Here is a 22,969-nt window from a genome sequence, read left to right as displayed (position 1 = left end):
ATAAAGAAATTTAGTAATATCAGTTTGCAGTTCAACATGTAAATGTAATTTGTGAGTAAGTTATAACGATCAATATAAATCTTTAAAATTTTAGTAACTTATAACTTCTGAACCAATAATAGCAAACGTGTGCAATCAGTTCTGAATTACAAAGTAAGTGTGGGAGATTTCTCACAATAAATGTTGAAAATGTCTTCCACCTGCATCCATACACAACTGTACTCGTCGCACCATATTCCGTGACGATCTCCGAACTGTATCTTCGTCAATGTTGCTGATTTCATTTCTAATGTCCTCACGAGTTCAACAAGTGACCGCGATCTATTCTTACATAATTTGTCCTTACGTTGGCTCCATAAGAAGAAATCTGGAGTGGTTAGGTCAGGAGATCTGGGAGGCCACAGATTTTTTTTAAATCAGACGATCACCAGAGAAGCTGGCTATAAGTTTCATGGAATCGTTAGACGTATGACATGAGTAGCCTGTCTCCTGGATCAATCGGCGCAATAATTTATTTGGTGAGTTCAGTAAACGTCCTCGAACATCAACACAGTCTTTACTTAGTGTGCCAACGGCATGGCTCAATCGGTTAAGGCGCTTGCCTGCCGGTCTGAAATTGCGCTCGGGCGCGAGTTCGATCCCCGCTTGGGCTCATTACCTGGTTGGGTTTTTTCCAAGGTTTTCCCCAGCCGTAAGGTGAATGCCAGGTAATCTATGGCGAATCCTCGGCCTCATCTCGCCAAATACCATCTCGCTATCACCAGTCTCTCCGACGCTAAATAATCTAGTAGTTGATACAGCGTCATTAAATAGCGAACTAAAAATAAATTACTTACTGCAGGTCTATGTTTTCCACTCTCGTTGAGGAGCGAGCCAACTGCCAATTCTCTTCGAAATGTCCGTTATGTTTGAATCAAGGAATTTGTCTTCCAATACGTTTTCACTATAAAACACGCTGCCGAATTGAAAATTGCCTGTTCGTGTTATGACTGCAAAAATTAGAGATTGCAAACTAAATATTAATAACAACCAACAATAATTATAATAGTCGACAGTGGATGGTAGGGGTACCAATATAAATTCTCCCTGAACTACTGTGATCATTAAACTCAATTTCAAGTTTATAGTTTTCCAAAAGAAAATTATAACTCATTAAAATGGTAAAGGTTTACAATATGTGGATCGCTTTGAACATCATAGGCCTACCCTTAATAAAGCAGAGAACTTTACTTAGCAATCAACCTTAAGGTGCATTTTATATTTACGTTACTCTGATCACCTCTCAAAATCCATAACATTTCACTGGCTTTATACAAATCAGAATAATTTACAGTATTTATTTTCATGGTACTTGCAGCAGACGCTACTAACGGCCATCAGGCAGCCGATGGACGTGGCGGTGGACGCCGGGACGCAGACGTCGCCGCCATTGTCCCGCAGCTCCAGTTTCACATGGGTGTCGACGTCGTCCCTCCTGCTGCAGACGGACGAAGAAGATGAGGACGAAGCGCGCTCCACCTCTTCGTCCGGTTCGTCCTGCTCACCACAGCGTAGCAGCTCCCGGGACTCGCTGTCGGACTCCCCGCTCGGCAGCATTGAGCGCGACGAGCCTGAGTCGGGTATCGGCACCGCGTCGCCGCCACGCTCCAAGGACCATGCCAAATCCGCCGCAAGTACGTTTCTTCAGTCCACTTATGCAAATCACTGGTTTATGTAAGTCGCTATTGCAAACCTGAACTGTGTTAACTACACAATGCACTACACTCAGTATTAAGCTCAAGTGTTAGAATGCACGTGTATAGCTAAAGAATTCAGAGGATTCCTTTCCAGTTTCTGGTGGCCATGGATTCATACTTTGGAAATCCTATAAACATTTCGAAAACATCAGACTGGTTCATGACTGACTGATGTAATTTAATGTGATTCTCCCACGTTACTCTGTTAAGAATAAATTGTTCCTCTAAATTAGGGTCCGCTTTTGTATGGTTATAATGTTATCGTTTTTTTTTTTCGGAGAAAAGCACTCCTGTGAAACGCGCTTCAGCTCTTGAGTGGTACATAAGAAACACTCAAATTCTTAGCTGAGATCTACTACTTGTGTTAAAAGATTCACTACATTCAATTCATGATACCTTGCGTGTTTTTAACGAAAATTCAAGGGATTAAAAAAAACTGTGTTAACTATTATACTGGACTCATCTCAACGGCACTGTGAAGAATCCAAAAGGAATGTATCACTCCACAGCTACTTTAAACCACGCCCTTATTCGCCGGTTTCCGAACTGATAACGTCTACAGTATAAGCTTTATAAAAACATTAACGAATCACTATACATGTGCTAACTAGCTGAATGATCAGGCTTTTAGCCTATCAACAACTCTTATCAGTTCCACTACATCCCTACTCTCAACTTCCCCTGTGATGTTCTCCTCCGGCCAGGGCCGGTGAGGTGAGTCCCACACTGTAGTGCGTCCATATCTGTCAGTGTTACAGTGTTGTTATTTTCTTTTGTAAAGTGTAATGAATGATATTAAATAAATCATGAGTGTGTTTGTAATTTGATATTTATTGCAATGAATACATATATAGGCTATTGACTCTTGAATACAGTACATTTCAGTAATCGTTTATTTTTGCGTACAGTCGCTAGCTTACTAAACCGCTGTGATCTTAATAAGCATACTGTAAGATATGGGGACACACTTTAGCGTCACTGTTAAAGCATTACGATGCAATTCGGAAGGTCGCGGGTTCGAATTCCGATGAGGTGATGGGTTTTCTTCATTGATATAATCCCCCCGACTGCATTATGGTTCTTACGTTTACTCAACTTCTAATAGGCCTACTGTACAAATGAATATGGTGATTATTATTTCCTTTATGGGTAAAAGAGTCAAGCATATGGAACTTACATCGCTACTGCTGTTAATGCCGATTGCCTAGGAAAGGTGGCAGTCTTAACTACTCTGTACCTTGGTGAGTCTTCATAGCCTGTAATAGGGATACCTTTATACTGTGTAGTACAGTAAGGTCCGAAAGTCTTGTCATCCCCTTATTTGTATGTTGATGTGCATCCATTTTGAACATGCTATAGCAGATGTGTGACAATGGTTGATACTTCACATTCCAGCTTGTTTAGTGATCCAGAACATCAGTATGGCACCATCATTGTCGCGGCACAAAATGATGCGGCGCCATGTCCTGAGTGAAATTTTCCGCAGCAAAGGCGGTGTGATTTTCCTTTGGGGAATAATTAAGCAGCATATCTCGAAACATAGATACCAGACAATTGAAGATTTGAAGCAAGCTGTTAGGGAGGCATTCAGGGAAATCACACCGCCTTTTCTGCGGAAAATTTCACACAGGACATGGCGCCGCATCATTGTGTGCCGCGACAATGATGGTGCCCATACTGATGTTCTGGATCACTAAACAAGCTGGACGTAAAGTATAAACCATTGTCACACATCTGCTCTGACATGTTCAAAATGGATGCACATCAACATACAAATAAGGGAAGTGATAAGACTTTCTGACCTTACTGTATATCAGCTGAGGTACCGAATCATCCTTGAATTCGAAAAGTAACTCATTTAAGTTGATTTGAGTTACGGGTGGCAAGGCAAAAAAGAGAAATGAAGATGTAAGAAACGGATTAAATGTGTCACCGAGTCCCTTTGGTAGTTCACTGCAGAGATTATTCCTGGGACTCGGTGTTCGATGATTCACGAAATTAACTGGAAAGATATCTGGGTTAACAAGTAGAAAGATGAGAATTTAATTAAAGATTCTCATGTCTCCCTTAATTTTATTAATTTCACTCCATGAACACAATATTGTATCCTACCTTCCACCTCATTCCATTCTATTTCATGAAACAATTTGCCGTAAGGTAACATATGAGCTTAGGTGATCAACAGGAGATGACTAAGCAGATGTACAACTTAATTTTATTATACAACTTTCTGGATAAGGTGTCGATAACTCAGGAAAGCATTTCGTAATAACCGTCAGAGAGGCCCAGCTGGCGAGACACAATATGTTACACGATGTTAAAACTTATGACAGGTACCTTTCTGAGCCATGTATTCATGAAGTATGGCCCGCGCTTTAAGCATTATTTCTATAGAACATTTCGAACAAAAAATGTTATATGAATATAAGTCCAGTTATCATTATTTAGTTATTTACTTATTTATAAAAATCCGTAAGCCATAACCCAGGCTTGTTATTTGTTTGTGTATTAATGTAAACAATGGGGCCTGCACTAAGGGGAGTGGGGTTTCACTGTGACGTGAAGTACGGGGAGAGGTGTAGGTTAGATTAGGTCTGGTGAGTTGCTGCGCTCGTCAGCTGTGCCGAGCGACGAAATATTACGCGCACTATTCAGATCCGTGCGACCAAGTGCGTTGAAGTGAAAGGAAGAACACTTTTAAATCTGTTTTCAAACCGAGATTTGTCTATTTTCTGTATACTGTATTTTTAATAATCTGCCTGTATATTTTAATTGATTCATTTCAATTCTGCTCACATAGCTCCTATTTTCTTAGTTTTCTAACAAATTGTAGCTCCTTAAATATTGATCATCGGATCTATGTTCATGTGGCATTTTTGCTCAAAATGACTTGCATACTGATTCCTTCAAGCGCGGGTCATACTTCATGAATCACTATATAAGATATCGAATGCAGTGCAGAAGAACTTCCGCCCCCTCTTTCTACATGGAAAGAAATCTATAGTCAATATTAACCAATCACTTAGCATTTCAAGAAAAATTGCACGGTCTCCGGTCGTGGGGAAAGAATGGAAGAAATTCAAAGATAGAGGTCACAAGTGTACAGGAAGATCAATAGCCATGCGGCACGAATAGTTGTTTTTCTATCTTTTATTGTCCATTTTTAACAGAAGCAGGTCAATTGATGAAGATGATGATAATAATAATAATAATAATAATAATAATAATAATAATAATAATAATAATGTGATTTGAGTCGTTAATTAATGGAGTAAATTATAACTTACAAGGGAACTCTGTCACATTCCCGCCTCCAATTACCATAACACTTTCATAGAAGGTAACAATTGGTAGGAAAAGATCATATGTTGCGTATTATATTGTGCAATCGTATGTAAGATACATTAATTTGCTTTAATTGTTCACGTTTTGTGTAGGCCTACTACTAATGCCCGGTACTTATGCAACTCGTTAATCACCAATGTAAGGCGTGACGCCTGTATATACGGATTGTCTTGAACTTCCAACACTAGAATGTTCTGGTGCCGTTGCAATTTTGGTAGGTCACGGTAGGTAAACTCTCTTAAGATAACAGTGTTTACATAAATGTGCAGTACAGCTATGGCTCACAGATCGCACCGGTTACAATCCCTACGCTATTGTGAAAATTTTTATTTTATTTTAGCGAATTATTTAATGACGCTGTATCAACTACTAGGTTATTTATCGTTGATGAGATTGGTGATAGCGAGATGATATTTGGCGAGATGAGGCCGAGGATTCGCCATAGATTACCTTGCATTCACATTACGGTTGGGGAAAACCTCGGAAAAAACCCAACCAGGTAATGAGCCCAAGCGGGGATCGAACCCGCGCCCGAACGCAACTGCAGACCGGCAGGCAAGCGCCTTAACCGACTGAGCCACGCCGGTGACTTATTGTGAAAATTCTGAGGGAGGAAGTTTCGCGTGATTTTCAATTCGTCGTTACGCAGTCATCCAGTTTTGACAAACGCATTGCTGAACAGTTGTATGACATCTTTTTATGTTATAGACAAATGGACGAGGAAAGAACCTGGCCATCCTACCCCATTATCTCCTTGCCTACTTGCCTCATAAGTGGTGCCTTCTTGGTATCACTTGTGAGGTTCAGACCTGTCTCCGGACAGTTGACTAAACAACAACAAGGTAATTGCACTGTGAATGAGGTGCAGAGCCTTTGGTGTGACAGTAGTGCAACAGAGGACGGCTCTTCAAATATAGAAGAAACATGCAGAGAAACAACTTTCAGGGAGGAATGGCCAGAGAGTTCAAGTTTTTACCATATGTCTCCTTCTAAACATTCATGACGAGTATAAGTGAACAGTTTTCAGTAAACACAATGAATTCCGTATACATAGCTGTGAATGAACAAAAGAAGACTATAAAGGCTATAAATGCGACTGCAAGAAAATATAAAATGTGCGCGAGAAAAAGTGCGTCAGATTATAGACTTTATCGATAAAGGTGGAAACAAGACAAGTAAATACAAAAAATAAAATCATTCATGTTTTCGAAGTTCAAGGAGGTACAGTTACCCTGAAAAAGAATGAGACGATTCTTGGTCGTCGGAAGTAAAGTTCTACAGCGCGGTTCACTCGATATCGACGTAACGATACATAGCATGACAAATAGTACAAGAATTGTTACAAGGACCACAACAAGGACAAGGACCAGAATAAGGATCACGAAGAAGACTGCCATTTAAGACCAGGATTTCACAACATAGCTCGAGTAACAAAATATCATTGCTTCACTGTACCGAATGGCAAATGCCTGCTAAGGGATCTACATTCTGGACTGCTGCTGTCACTGTCTTGTCTCGTTAGCTTATATAGTAGCGTGTCGGTTCCTCTGTATAACCGAAACGTCTCGTGTTCGATCCCGGGTAAACTTTTTTTTTATTGAGGTGTAATTAATTTGTTCAGAGTTCCTCGACTGTCTAATTTGTCGAAAAATATAGAATAATTTATGCAAAATTTCTGGGACTTACAAGTGGGCCGAACCTCGTCAAAAAATAATAAATCTTACTTGGAAGTTAAAAGTATTCTTCCTCAAACAAAAATCATAAGAAACAAAAAGAGACTTAAAATCTTGTCCACATGCCATCAGCTTCTATTACAGCTCTAAGTCGATCCGGCATGGATGTCACGAGATTGTGGAATAAGTTCTGATCCCCGGCGAGATCTTCCCAGGTGTCAACAACTTGATCCCACAATTCGTCTCGATTTCGAGGGCGTCGGTGGGCATAGGTGGCTACCCTTCTCTTTTTCAATTTTTCATAAATTGTCGATGACATTCAAATCAGGTGACTTCGGAGGCCAATTAATGATTTCGATCTCGGGTCTCCTTTGAAATCATCTTTGAATGCTTGCAGCATAGTGCACGGGATGGTTATCCTGCTGGAACAGCAATGTTCCTTCGGGAAAACGTTCTCGGGCGGAGGGAAAGAATATATTTTCCAGAATGTGGTCGTAAGTTCCCGCATTAAACCGGCCATCGATGCGTTCTATAACGCCAGGTCCATCGTAAGACATCCACCCCTAACATGATATGCTAAAGCGCCCCGATCTTTCACGTCGGTGCACATAGCGCTGGTCATGTCCGAGATCATCCTCACGATAGACACGGACAGGACCTTCGTAATCACTCGAGATGGTTGTTTCGTCGGAGAAAATTACATTTCTCCAATAGAAATCCACTCGATTGGTAGCGAAGGCAAGATGGTCGACAGCTTGTGCTTCCCCCAATATTTCCATTTGCGCAGCCCTCCGGCTCCTAATACCGCGGTTCCACAACCTGCTGATCACAGTCTGTGAAGAGCCGGGAAAGTTAGATGCTGCTCTTATTTCGTTAGCAGTCTGAAAGGGGTCCTGTCGAACTGTCTCGAATAAGAGAGCATCCTCTTCCAATGAAGAAATCCGCGAACGCCCAGGAATAGGGCGATTTTCGACCTCCCCTAAATTTTGGTAACGATGAACCCACCTCGCGGCTGTACTTCCAGGAACACCGATCAAACGGCCAGCAGATCTAACCCCATATCCAGCCTCAACTAGAGCTATAACTCGCACTGTCTCACGTCACGTCGGTTCGCCAATACGATGAGAAATGAGGGATGACGATAATACTTTAGTGTAGACAATGACTATTTAACGTGATATAGAATTATTGAAATAACAGGCATCTTGCATAGTAAGAGTTAATAAATCAACCCTAAATTAAATATCTAAATAAAAGGATATAACAGGAAGTCCAATTGTTGCGAAACTAATCAAATTAAATCTAATTACATTAGATAAACAAACCCCAAGTTATGACACCACATTGCTACAGCTAAATTGTAGGTTATTAACATAAGCATTGAATAGGTCCGTGGTTGTGCGTTGGACGACAAAACCATCATCGAAAGTTCGAATCTTGCGGAGGAATGTAACTTCTTGCTTTTTATAATTTAAATCAGATTTCTAACTACAATCATTCATATTTCTTAGATTATTTATTAATATTTATAGCCAACATTGAATTCGTAAAGAAAAGACTTTAGAAATCTCATATGGATTTGTGATCTTTAGTGACATAAACATAGATTATCTCTCGGAATTTCCGTAAAAGTAAATTCAATTCACTCCTTGAAACTGGAAACCTTAGTCGCAGAGTCATTTTCCCACAGCATACAAACTGAAGTAGCACAGCCATTGATAAATGTTTTTACACAGAATTAGATTGAATTCCTATTCGACAGAACCTATAATCAATGGTTTGTCTGAACATGATAAACAAATCCTAAGTATTTCCAATGTCACTGAACAATTTCAAAATATTAATTTAAAAACTAAGAAAGGATCGTAAATGCTGTATTTAGTGATTATTCACATTTATGTCTACAAAATTAATCTTGGAAAAACATATATGATACTGTTACTACTGATATTAAGAGTAAATGTATTGAATTTTTTACTTAATTTCATAATCACTTCAGTGGATGTTCTCCACTCAATGTTGTGAAAAAATTCAAAAGTAAAAACATGTAGATAACGCAGGGACTTCAAAATCTCATGTATTAAAAAGAAGAATCTATATGTAATGTGTTGTAATGTAATGATCCTCATGTTCTTAAATACTGCAAAAAGCACAGTGTGATTTATCAAAAATTATGAAAGAGGGAAATAGAATATATTTGAATAGAAACGTACAAAATTCAGATAATACAATTAAACCTATTCGGAATATTATTAAATTTAAACTTGTAGATATCCTAAGAAATAAAATATTTTTCATTAAAACCAATGATTATAAAGTAGAGGATCCAAATCTATTGCAAATTCTTTTAACGTATTATAGTATACAGTACAGAAATATTATTGACAACTTAAACATTCAATATTTTGCATAAGATACTGCAATAGGTTACTTAACAGATGCATTTAATAATTAGTATTAATATATGTAATTAGTCAATAACTGCAAAAGTGCTTTTTCATTCAATCATAACATGAATAAAATTGAATGCACATTAAATTAAACATTATTGCAAACACGTAGATAAAATAGTTAAAATTAACTGAAGGTGTGAGAATGAAATAATCCAAAGCCATACTTTTAACAAAAATTGTTTTGTGCGAGTGCATTTCTTACACATATGGGAAAGCTATTAATAAAATATTGTAATAATTACTCAACAAATGACTTAGCCTAAGGACTCTAAACCTTTGTAAAAGTTTGTCTATTATTACATATATTTTTTAATTTCATTTTAATTGTTAGTTTTAATATATATGCATTTACATTGTATATGTGTGTATAAATGCATTCATTAGATTAACGTTTATAATATTATAACTTGTAATTTTGTATTGTTTGCGATCATTAACACTTAATCTCAGGACTTTGTAAATCTCCATTTCAACGTTACTTAGCTATTTCAACGTTATTTAGACAAAAAAAAAAAGACTAAGAATCGAACTCGCACTCTTCTACACAACACGCAGAAATCTTACCGTCTGAGCTATTGAAACGACATGAAAGCGTTCCTTTCTGTGCGGAGTGTCGATCTAGTCATGAAGGTCCATTTTCGATTTAACTACACGATTTTTATATATTTTATTTACGTAATATTATCATATTTTTTCGCAGTTTTTGAAGTGAATTTCGGAACGATGCTAGTAACAAACCAAATAGCTTGAATTTAAGTAACTCAATATTCGTTATCTTGTGTATCGGTGCTCTGGTCTCCGATCATGCGCAGTGTCTTACATCTGAGACTTAGGAATATTCAATCGTCTCATCCTTTTCCAGGGAAACTGTACGTGATGCTGGTGGAACGGTCCATTATTGGCATTTACGAAAATGGGCAAAAGAATTGCTATGCGAGTGGGATTGATAAACGTCAAAGCATGTAATGCATTTATGAAGTCTGAACCTCACACGTGCTACCAAGAAGGCACCACTTATGAGGAAACTAGGCCAGGGGGTAATAGCGTAAGATGGCCAGTTCCCTTCACCGCCCATTTGTATATAAAGCAAAAAGATGTCATACAACTGTTCAGCAATGCGTATGTCAAAACTGGATGACTGTTTAACGACGAATTGAAAATCACGCCAAACTTTCTCCTTCAGAATTTTCACAATAGCGTAGGGATTGTAACCGGTGCGGTCTGTGAGCCATAGCTGTACTGCACATTTATGTAAACGTTGTTATCTCAAGAGAGTCTACCTACCTTGACCTACCACAATTGCAACGTCACCAGAACATTCTAATGTTGGAAGTTCAAGGCAACCCGCATATACAGGCGTCACGTCGTACATTGGTGATTGACGAGTTGCATAAGTACCGGTCATTAATAGTACACAAAACGCGAACAATTAAAACAAATGAATGTGTCTTACATATGATTGCGAAACGTGATACGCAACGTATGGTCTTATCCTACCAATTGTTACCTTCTATGAAAGTGTTATGGTAATTGGAGGCGGGAATGTGGAAGAGTTCCCTTGTTAGATAAAATTATTTCTCAGAATGTAACATTTGCAAGTTAACTATTTGTGCTGTGAGGCTGCATTCGGTCGCGGATTCGAATCTCAGTAGGACGAATGTCAAATAATCCCATGGGTAATCCTCGAACTCATCATGCCAAACTACCACCTCACTATCACCATGTCTACTGATGGCAAATAACCGCGTAGCTGATACAGCGACCTGCAATAAGTAACAACGGATTAAAGAACTCACATCGGTTTGATTCGTGACTGTTGCAGCCCCCGGCGCTGCCAAGGTCCGGCGCAAGGAGACATGGGAACGGCTTCGGCGCCGCGGATCCTCGGGTAGACCCCCTTACAGAGGCGGGGACAGCGAGGACGTGTGGGTGCGGCGCGAGAGTGTGGAGACGCAGACCCGGGAGGACTGCAGCTCCTTGCCGAGGCCCGCGCGACCGCGATGCCTGCCCATCACCCCACACCACCTGCGCTCCACACCCAGCCCGGACTCGCCCTCAACCGCATCCCTCAAGCTCACCACCACGCCGCTGGCGGCGGAGCTGGGCAACAAGTCGTCGTCCGCACCCCTACTCGTCAAGCAGGCCGCATCCCCCGGCGCGGGGGGCGGCAAGCCCGAGGACAACGCCAAGAAGAGGGTGAGTACAAGCTGCCACTACTTACGACTTAAGAATTATGAAAAAGTCATTCTATTAGACAATTAGACATAGAGACTATAGAGCAGTCCTGGGCATGAAGGGAAAGGGAAAGGAAAAAGGAAAGGAGATACCCCGCCCTTGTCCTTTCCGCTTCACCGTTTTAGAAACTAACACATATGATCTTTTCGTTGTAAGAATAATCCTACAGTAAACAATGGCACGTGACTGAAGTAAGGCTTCACTGGCCGCAGTATGGCGCCAGATATTCTCTGCAAGTGATCCCGCCCACTCCTGTACATTCTGTTTCATGTTAAACATTTCCCGATACTCGTCAAAGTAGATCTAACCTCACTACTATGCATTGATTTGCTTAGAAAACTATTACTTTATAATTGATTAATTATTGGAACTTACTATACGGTATACATTCAACACTAATTATTTCTCTCTACTTTTGAGAGTTTCCACTCTTATGTTTAGTCACCACACATTGAGTATACTAACACGTGCTTACGAGAACAATCTCAAGTGGCGAAAGGATATTACAAGAAAGGACTACTTGGTATTACTCTTAGTATTCATCCGCTTACAACATAAATAACAAAATATAAAATTAGTTTTTCTTTTACATAGCGTTTTACATGTGAGAGAAGTTATATGTTTCGTCGTATTTAATAAGTAGAATTCAATTTTTACTTTAAAATAATACAAGGTTATGATTTTCAAATAGGGAACTATATTTTCCTACGTCGTGTGAGTGTTTCGACAGGGAGACAACCACGGGTATGACAGCCACGTGCTTGTGTTTATATTATGATTTTTCTTATAGCGAAAACGGTAAAGCACTGTGCATCAGTGGTGGATTTTAAGCGACCAGCGAGAGCCGAAAGCTATGATGCATGCCTTATAACTCCGTCACTCAGCAATGCTTGCCTTCAGGTCTACTCGTATCGGTCCGATACATATCTATCTCAGTCAGGGAATGTGGACTGGGGAGTTAAGGGGTAGTCTGCAACGCCCTGGCCTGCCCTAGAGCATGAACATTTTTCACTATTTTAAAAGACTTTTCTCGCTTCTGAATACTCGTAAATCACTTAGGAATATTTCAAGACATGAGACATAACTTGTAGATACTTGTTTTTTTTTCTTTACAAATTATTACATAGGACTACTATGTGAAACATTTAAAATATCTGTGCGACGAGACTTTTTTCTAAGACTGTACATTTTCCGTCACAGATAGATGTATCTTAATGGGAGGAAGAGGTACTGTCGAATATGTCATAGTGATGAAGGCATAATAAGATTTTCGCCTAAGATAAAAGTTCGAGATGGAAGTGTAATGGGGTGGCTTTATATAAATGAAGAGTACAGAGGAAAAGCAATCAAAATCACAATTCCCATAAGGGTGATTATCTAATACAGTATATTACTGCAAACTTCAGTGTTTTTTCTTATCAAAACTGGTAATGGAGAATTATCAGCACGGGTACAGTCATCCTTTCCTACTTTTTCATTAGGAACAGCAATAAATTTTGGAGTAGTCTAATATACTGAATTAGATGACATCACTCTTAAGAGAACTGTGACTTTGATTGTTTTTTCCTAAACTCATCAAATATAGGCGAATCTGTTAATTGTGTTGTATTTTACTACAGAACTACGAGTATTAAGAAAATTAAATATTTTTCTTTGTAATTTTTCATTGAGAAAGTACAGGTTTTCCTCGCATGTTGACAAACTTGTTTAATTGAAAATAAAGCAATTTAATTAATATTTGACGCTTATATGTAATTGATTCTGCCGCATACTCATAGAATGACAATGATTGCTTGCCACAGTTTGGAGGTTTCACGCTGTTGTTTCTCGTCGAAGATAAACTTGTTAATTAGTTCATAGATTGTTGCTAAATAAACTAGCTGACAGGAAGTGCGTAGTGTGTATGTTTACAAAGCAGCAATTAAATTAGGACTGGTAATGTTGCAACAACTGCGTCGTAAACAAACACGCATCGAACTTGTTACGTAACACTGAAAGTGCGAACATGTGGTAGTCATGGAAACTCTTGTTTCTGAAAGCTTCAGCTTATCAAGACGTGCAAGTGATATTAACAGCTGCAGAGTTAGGGGGATGATTGTATTACGCAATTGAAAAAAATATATACGTAGTTTTATGTCAGGTCCATGAACACAATAAAGCAAAACAAGTACGAAATACGTTCGCTGTTACTGCGAGCTTAATATCTGTTAAGGGATTAGGTATAGCTTACAGCAGCAAAATTTTTGGAAATATTCAACATTTATTTCCTCCAATACTGTATCTTGTACAATAATGAAAATTGGTATGTGTAAAAACTGTTCTTCTGCTGTATGAAAAAAAATATTTTTACGATTTAAAAAAATATATATATTTTATTTTTTCAAAATTCTAAATGGTGGCAGTTTACTGTGCAGTGATGAAGTGTTTCCCTCATAACTCATAAACTTGTTAACTTTTTCATATTCTCTCTCTTTTATTGTATTGCTGAAACTCATATTTACAATATCATGCTCTTTCAACTACATTCCTTAATAAATAATATATATATATTTTTTTAATTTTGTGTTAGAAGAAAATACTGATATTTGACTATTTTTAAAATGAATTTATTTTTTATCAGACAATCTATCAAAGGTAGAGAAGTGATCTTGCATCATATTGTAGATATGACATGCATAAATACACACAAAAAATTTCATCACAGAATGTTGGATAGTTTTTTAGTTATGTGGGAAACGCTTCATCACTGCACAGTGAACTGAATTTTGAAAAAAAAATGTAAATATTTTTTTAACTTAAAAATATTTTTTTCATATAGCAGAAGGACAGTGTTTTACACATACTAATTTTCATTATTGTACAAGATACAGTAATGCAGGAAAAAAAATGTTGAATATTTCCAAAATTTTACTGTTGTAAACTGTACCTAACCCCTTAAGTCGTTCCTCTTTTTCATGATTAGTAGAATACTCGAACTACGGTTTAGTGACTACAGTTATTAAAAAAAAAACTTCAACAAATCCATAAATATGTAAACATACATTTAAATAATTATTCAAGATATAAATAAACATATGTAAACAATAAACCAAGATCAAATGACTAAATAACTCCACATTCTTTTTACCATGCCGGTACATCCTGCCAATTCTTTTTAACGGTTTAGTGTATCTAGGTACGAGTACTTACAATAGAATTTAACCAATACACCTCGCAAATGTATTGTTAGAAACTATGTATATATAACGGGTGTACGCCAGAAAATAGGTTTATCTTCGTACGGCGAAGTTCGAAAAATGATACGGACAAGTAACAGTCCGCTAAGCGGTGATTCAACGCGTCAGCTTTCGGCAATAAAATCTCGTGACTTATACTGTACATTATATTACACATGTAATTTATTGGCTTACCTTATAATAAATGCTGGAACTCTCAACCATACACCCTAATGCACATTTCACATTTTATGAGATGTCTAGATACGTTTCTATCGATAGAATTGAACTCTAGGCACATGGTCCGTTACATTACATCTTTGGATGTCTGACAACATTAAGATACACGGATGGTATGCGCAGACTAAGAGGAAGATGGAAAGTAGGGAAGGTTGTAGAATGCTGGGTTTGCAATATAGGACCTGCTCTCGAGCAGAAAGCTATGAATGAAGGAATATTGTTTTATAAGGCTTTAGTTTTAACAATTTCGTAGCTTATCAAGCTAATGTGATGCGCTGTGTTAAGGATTTAGTGGGAGATACTTCTAGCCTACAGCCTTTCATCTATTTATCTTCAGTTATAATGTAATTTGTATGCATTCTCTTTTTATTTAAACTCAGCCTGTTCCTCCCATTTTTTAAACTAAATTCCGGATTGTTTAATGAAATGGTTGTCGAACGCCGGGATATATCAATAAAAGTATAGGATGACACTATGTGTAGGATTTCTTCGTAATATACGCATCATAAATAAAGATTCGCTGTACTAATATGTATAGCATTACCACAAAATAGGTTGAACTGCAGTGAATGAAAATCGGCTGTGTTCTAATGCTCTAACCTTCATCAGTCTATTTTATCTATCCATACCACACAATACCCTCGATCTACACACTAATTCTTCTGTAGTCGCGTTCGATGTACTGGGTGATTCACGAGGATTTACCGTCCCTTACGGAGCTTATTTCTGAAGTCATTTTGAGCAAAAAATGTCATATAATTATAGTTCCTATTCTCAATATTTTCAGAGTTACACTAATTTAAAGTGTTTGTAAAATACGTTTTTCCTTTAGTTTGAAGGTAAAATAATAATACAAGTAGTGAATGAACCATTCAGAAGTATCATTTCTTTAATTGGCAAGTATTATGAAGCTAAAAAGTGCTGTGAACTCCTTAATTGCTTCGTACAGACATCTTTTTCTATTTTTAACTAGAAAATTACATTATTCTTACGCACTTATCACAACAATTATTACAAATCACACCACTTCCACCGACTTAATTATTTGCAGTTCAATTTTGCATCCTAATTTACAGTCTTGGAGAGTTCAGAACACATTTTAAAAAATGTCGCCGTCCGCTTGAGTACACTTGGCCCCACGCTTGTGAACGGCACTCGTCGCGCTGCGTATCTGCATACGGCTATCTTTGATTTTCGTAGCGTTCGCGCTGGCTGCTGACTGTACGCTGACCAAGATCACAGCAATGCGTTCCAATAACGAAACATAACTCTGTAAATATTGAGAATAGGACCCATGTTTATATATTCCAGTTTTTGCTCAGAATGTCTTCGGAAATAAGCTTCGTAAAGGACGGTAAATCCTCGTGAATCACCCTGTATAACAGTAAAAGGCTGTCAGTTTTTGCCTGAACGAAACCTGTATGCTGGCGAGCGCTCTGTAAATGATTATAATGGTTTCAGCAATAAAGGTAATATGGCCACATTGCTGTTTAGTCAAATGTCCGAAGACAGGTTTGAACCTCATAAGTGACACCAATGAGACATCACTCGTGAGTAGAGTCCTGCGTCTGGTTACCTAAAGCCTCTAAGCAACCCGCAACACTGTAGTTATTTATGAAGTATAGACCGGTGGCAACCAACGCTACTTAGTTCAGTGAATATACGAAAATACTCGTAAAACAAAGATAGGCGGCTGGAAATGAATGCTCCAATAGAAGAATTCGGTAATGAGCACTTCATTAGGAAAGAAGAAAATGTATTTTATCAGAAAGAAGGAAATATCTTTCATTTGAAACACTGAAAATGTTTACAGTTATTGATTGTAACGTGTGAAGCATGCACTCATAATTTCTTTATTTTATGTTTTAGCTGGTATTTCTATTTTTTCATTTGTTAATTCCAAACTTTAATTAGATCTAAAGTATCTAAATGTGTTTTACTTATTGTAAAAATCAGGGATAGACAAATCCCGGGCGCAGGTAGCCATGGGGACTAAAATTTTTTATGTGGCTCCTTAATTTTCTTTATTGAGTTAAAATTTTTTTTAAGACTTCGATTTCTTTTATGTTACTACGACTAATACATAATGTTGACAAAAACGGTTGTACAAAGAAATTCGAATGTGTTTTTTAAATTAACATTCTTACATTTATAGCGCATCTCAAGATACTGTCCTACATAGCTTCAGACCGTTTCTGAGAGGGTGTATTTGCAGTGCATATATTTAATATTATTCAGTATATTTCAGTAATGTATCTTTATCTTAACTCGAATGGTTTACTCGTTGCATAAGTGGACAAAATGTGGTGGTTCCTAAAGATAAAGGGGCTGGCCTCTGAATTTTTTTAGTTTTGTCTATTCCTAGTAAAAATTTTATGTTATTGCATATAATCTGCCTTTACATAAATATTTTGTTACTATTATCATTAAATCCAATTGATTTTGTACACACAGGTACACGAATAAACAGATGTAAAAACAGTACCGGATTGCACGGGGAGACTACTGAACAGTAGCGTGAACTGTTGACTCGCAACTTCCTCTCTGAACGAAGCGAAGCTAGTATGATCGATATACACCTAACTTGTACTCAAAGTAATCAAACGCAGGACTCTACTCATGAAGCAACTAAGTCAGAGATAATGGGGTAGGGTGGCCAGTCCCTTTCCCTCCTGCATTGGATACATCGCTGACTAGTAACATATTACAGGGTTGTTTCCGATCTCCGATAACAAATTTAAATGACATCGTGTGCATCAAGAATCACACCGATAGCTGAATTGCGGCGAGAGGTGACAGACCAGTAGTGAGTGATTTCATAATCAGAGTGCACGGTGTATCACAATAGCAATGCCCAAGAAAATCGAGCCTTTTTGGGAAGGTACATAACAACTCATTCCAATGCCAAGTACAGTTACGTGAAAATCATAGGAGCCTGCAAAAAACGGATGGGATTAATTCCAGAGTGGAAAAAGCAAACAAGTCCACCCTCCGTCACAAGTCGCCGCACACCACGAGATGATACAAATTAATTCCATTCGAGCTTTACCAATCTTATTAAGTACACAGAAGATACCTTTCTTGGAAATAGGCCTAACGAAACTTCGTTTATTGCAGGCTTCTTTTATTTTCACTTAACTGTAGTTGGCATTGGAAAGGGTCGTAATGTATCCCTCCCAAAAAGGTTCAATTTTGTTGGGAATTTCTGCTGTGAGTCGCCGTGCACTCTGACTATGAGATCACTCACTACTGGTCTGTCACCTCGCGCCACAGTTTAGCTGTCGTGTGACTCCTGACGCACATGATGTCATTCAAATTCGTTATCAGAGATCGGAATCAACCCTGTATTACACTAATCAGACTTCAGATGTATAAAAACCATTGCGTACACATCAATTCGTCCTCCTTTAAAACACGTTTATAATTGTTTCAATCTCAAATAAGTTGTAAATATTATAAGAGAGCATCAATTATCACTTGTTATTACTGAAAAAAATATTGTATAGCACATGAGAGTGAACAAATTTTATACACTCGTGGAAATTATATCATCACCCTCAGCTTCGCCTCAGACGCTAAATTTTCCACTCGCGCGTCAAATCTAATTTTACTCCCTTAAAAAGTATAAATTACTATCATTTAAAGATCTGTAAAAACTTTAATGTCCTAAAGGAAACATGAATAAATGAAAACAAGAACAATTGAGCAATGTCAGGACATATCACTTTTATTGTTTTAGTGGCCTTCTGTATTTATACAGTTACGAAGATCATCTATATTATTTTAACAATAATAATAAATAAGTAAATAAATAAATGAATAAATAATAAACTGTACACCTGTGTGAATTTAATTTTACTCGTACCAGTATCCAAGAAAACTGTCATAATGTGTTTACATAATAAGACTGTTAAGTAAGTACAGCGTGTTCAAAATGAAACCTACCGATAAAGAATAGAACTATGCATGCATAAAAGTTGCATACGGCCAGCTTGCACTAAAATGTAGAGAAACTCGACAAGTTTTTATGTCGTGAAATTGGCGATCCTGTAATTCCTATTGTTATGTATACACATTTGTTTTCCAAAATGGCTCCATTCACACCGCAAGAAAAAGTTCAGTGTTGTTATTGGTTAGCAGAGTTTCAGTTTCCGGTTACAGTTCAGCGGAGATTTCGTGAAAAATACTGCCGTGCAGCTCCTGACAGACACTCCATTGTTCAGTGGCATAAACATTTGCTAGAAAATGGAGACTTTCAGTGACATGGTGGCGGCAACGTTTCACGTGTGTGGCTATGTTAATCGCCACAAAAAAATTGCAGGATCAGGGGTTCTGAGAATCCTCGTGTTATTTTTTAACATGAACGTAACTCTCCAAAGTTAAATGTTTGGTATGGGTTAACCAATTCAGAAGTGATCGGACCTTTTTTCTTCATAGAGAACAGTGAATGGTGCGGTATATCTCGATATGCTTGAAAATTTTGCTCTACCCCAGAATCCAGAGAGGTTCACCTTCCAGGAAGACGGAGCTCCTCATTATTGGGTACCAGTCGTTCAAACTTTACACAATCATTTCCCAGGACGATGGATTGGTCGTGGTGGTCCTATTGCATGGCCCACACGATCTCCTGATCTTAGACCATTGAACTTTTTTCTTTGGGGATTCGTGAAAGACCGTGTCTACAACACCAGAATAGATAACCTCCAAGTGTTACGTCAAAGGATTATCGACACAGTAAGATCTGTAACTCCGCAGAAGTTACACAATGCCTGGAGAGAGATTGAATACAGGTTAGATGTGTATCGTGCTACTACAGGGGGACATGTTGAGATTTACTGATGGTGACATAAACGCGTTGAGTTGATTAATATTTTCCCCTAATTTGTTTTTGCGTGTCATAATTAAAGAATAAATTATTTAGTATCTTTATCGGTAGGTTTCATTTCGGACACGGTGTAATTAAGTAACTAAATAAGTTTCTAAATAATACGTAAGTCAGTAAGTAAATAGATAAATAAATACATAAATAAATAAATAAATAGGATGGATGGATGGATGGATGGATGGATGGATGGATGGATGGATGGATGAATGAATGAATGAATGAATGAATGAATGAATGAATGAATGAATGAATGAATGAATGAATGAATGAATGGAGTAAATAAATAAATATAGTACATATCGATGGTCTAGATCTAATACCACGTTTGCGAATTTTCCAAAATTTTATTTGAACCACTGAAAATCACAATCAGTAAGAATGTAGTATATTCTTACTGATTAGTCTGCTTTTCAGTGGTTCAGACAGGTAGCATGTATAAATAATAAACAGTTTTATGTCTCTCCTGAAAATTTTGTAAAAATCACTTACGTGGTAACAGATCTAGACCGTCGATATACGAGAATTAAACTTTATTCGTAGCAGTGTCAAATAATTCCTTTACTGAACGAATCCAGAGTACTAGCAGATTGTTTCGTTCCAAGGCGTTTCATCTGATTTTTATCTCTTAGTACACATGACAGAACCTGCATATAAAGAGTTTACGGGTAAGTAGGCTTACAGTCAAGAATACCTATTTAGGGGAAAGCGGATTAATATGACCCTTATAAGGGAGCCGGTCTTATTTATGGGCTGTAAAATCAGATACATGCTCCGTGATCAGGAAACAAGAAGATTCTCAGTTAGCATAATTAATTTATGAACTCAAGTGGCTGTAATCTTCTCATCTCGGTCGTAAATTGCGTTGTCCAGGAATAAAGACGCACAATCCGTGCGAGAGCCGCAAATTAAATGAATCCATAACGGGCGCCATATGCTCTGTGCTGCTAAACAGTTGCAAATTATACCGCGTTGTCATGGAGAGGCGCCTTAAACTATTATCTCGTTAATTGAATTTCATAATTCAATTTAATATCATTACAGCGTTGCTACGCAACCGCTACGCCAATGATGGAGGGGAAATTAAAGTTAGGAAAAATGCTGAAAATTCTTTCTTTTTTTCAATAACGAAGATGTAGTGATAACCGAATGGTCATTACATTGTTTTTATGCTAGAGGTTCGGGTTCGAATTCTAGGTTGACGTTTGTAATCGAAATTTAGTCTGAACATGTTTCTCTTGTAATTACTTGAATAATTATAGATTCGCTGCCATTTATAAAATTAAATGAAGGAAAATCTTCACAATCACCACAGAACTTCAAGAAATCTGTCCAGGGGGTGTGCAATGACTTCCAATTTCTGTAAAAGAAATCTTATAGCCTAATCCGTCTGCAGAAGTCTTCTGGTTGTCATAGTTTTGAAGCGTCGTGTGGTTCTTCTCCTATTACTGCGTCACGTGACTACGGTTTAAAATTGACGCGGGCAGAATCTATCAACTGGCCAAACGGACTATAAACTACCGGTTTGCATATTTTAAACATATTTTATTTTTACAGCGAAGAAGGAAACGAACCCGTTAAAACAAACTACGTCACTTAGAACAAGAAATAAGGCATAAATGCTACCCGTAAGAGTATTAGTCGTATTCCACTGTGCATTTTAATAAAAAACACAACCGAAATTTAGAGATTAATTTAAAATGTTGTATCTTTCTCATAGCATATTGAAACACTATTAAAATGCTAGCGTTGTATTCTAATGGATCATATTATGTTCTGTAATGTGTTTGATCCCATTAAGGAGATAATTTTACTTCACCATATGTGGTATCCTATTCCACAATAGCAGACTTAAGTGCTTCACGACTCCTTGATTTTAGTTTACAGTTCCAAAGGATGCAAATTTGTACATAAAAAAACTTTCCAAACTCAAAAGCTGGAAGGAAGTGTAAGAATTCACACTTTTGCAAATCATAAAGAAATAACGTATAGGCCTACAGTTGGATTAGAAGTATCATTCTTTTCCTTTTTCAATGATCACTTATTTACTTACTTACTTATGGCTTTTAAGGAACCCGGAGGTTCATCGTCCTCACATAAGCTCATCATCGGTCCCTATCCTGAGCAAGATTAATCCAGTCCCTACCATCATATCCCACCTCCCTCAAATCCATTGTAATATTATCCTCCCATCTACATCTCGGCCTCCTCAAAGGTTTCAATGATCACTACTTAAAAAAAAAGTAACAAGGAATTTATGAATGTGTAACGTCTTTATTCTTTATGTAGGTAAGGATGGATTTAAGAATTAAATAATATCATAGGTAGATGAGTAAACTCTATTCAATGATAATTGGATAATGAAGCGAGACGGGACGTGTGGAATGACTGCAAGGAAATTTAGGTCTGTGGGGAAGAATCAGTCTGTGAGCTCAAATACGAGTATGTCTTGGGCATATGTCTCACTCCGTTTTTCACAGTTCCGTGCAAGGAACTTGAATTTGAAGAGGAACTCCGATAATGGAATCTGTAAAATGAATTAATGGGAATTGAGAACAGAAACATTTAAAAGATAGCCTACCCGAAAACGCGTCCTTGCTGAGGAAATTGGGGCTGAGAAGAAGCGTTTATGTAAGCCCCAAGCTTGTTGTCCACTTGTCTCTGATTTTGTTTGTTCAATTATGATTAAAGAACATTAGAGAATTTTGAACGGGAAAACCGAAAATGGACGTCACTTAATAACTATCACATCAAAGGGAGAATAAGCATGACAGAACAGCAGCATGTCAGGATCGCCGAAGATGTTAAAAGTCTGCACATCGAAGTGCCTCAGTCCTCTCAAGAGAAGTGATCTGAACCCTTACACTGTGCGAATGACGCTGGACGAGATGTGAGAAAATGTGATGGTACGCCATAACTTATAGATATTGATGACAATAAATACATAGGCCTATCATTATCATTATCAAACGTTTAATGTCGAAACTTTACAAATCCATCACTTATCTTCAATGATACAAACGCATTTTAGGTTCCACGAAATCGTATAAACAATAAGTACTAAGAGTGTTATTTCTCTAGAACAGTTCCAACACTTCTGACGAAGCACTAGAGACCTATTTATATTTTTTCATTCCGTTTTTACTTTAATGTATATTGCACCCTAGTAAGTTTTAGCATTCGTCGCCAT

At 37.6% G+C, this 22,969-nt stretch overlaps 1 protein-coding gene across 8 annotated transcripts in view; it reads left to right on the top strand.

Annotated features, from left to right (window-relative positions):
• Window positions 1-22,969, top strand: part of cv-c (crossveinless c) — a 1,115,617-nt gene that overhangs the window by 581,400 nt on the left and 511,248 nt on the right. For all 8 annotated transcript variants that reach the window (XR_011331368.1, XM_069821284.1, XM_069821285.1 and 5 more), the window contains 2 exons: window positions 1,358-1,673; window positions 11,030-11,403. Coding sequence is in view for 7 of the 8 variants with exons in the window: in XM_069821284.1 (XP_069677385.1) it covers window positions 1,358-1,673; window positions 11,030-11,403 (690 nt within the window). In the remaining variant the exon portion in view is untranslated. The remainder of the gene's footprint in view (window positions 1-1,357; window positions 1,674-11,029; window positions 11,404-22,969) is intronic.

The sequence above is a fragment of the Periplaneta americana genome, chromosome 3 (genome assembly GCF_040183065.1).
Source record: "Periplaneta americana isolate PAMFEO1 chromosome 3, P.americana_PAMFEO1_priV1, whole genome shotgun sequence".
NCBI lineage: Eukaryota > Metazoa > Arthropoda > Insecta > Blattodea > Blattidae > Periplaneta > Periplaneta americana.
This window is presented reverse-complemented; position numbering and strand designations above follow the sequence as displayed.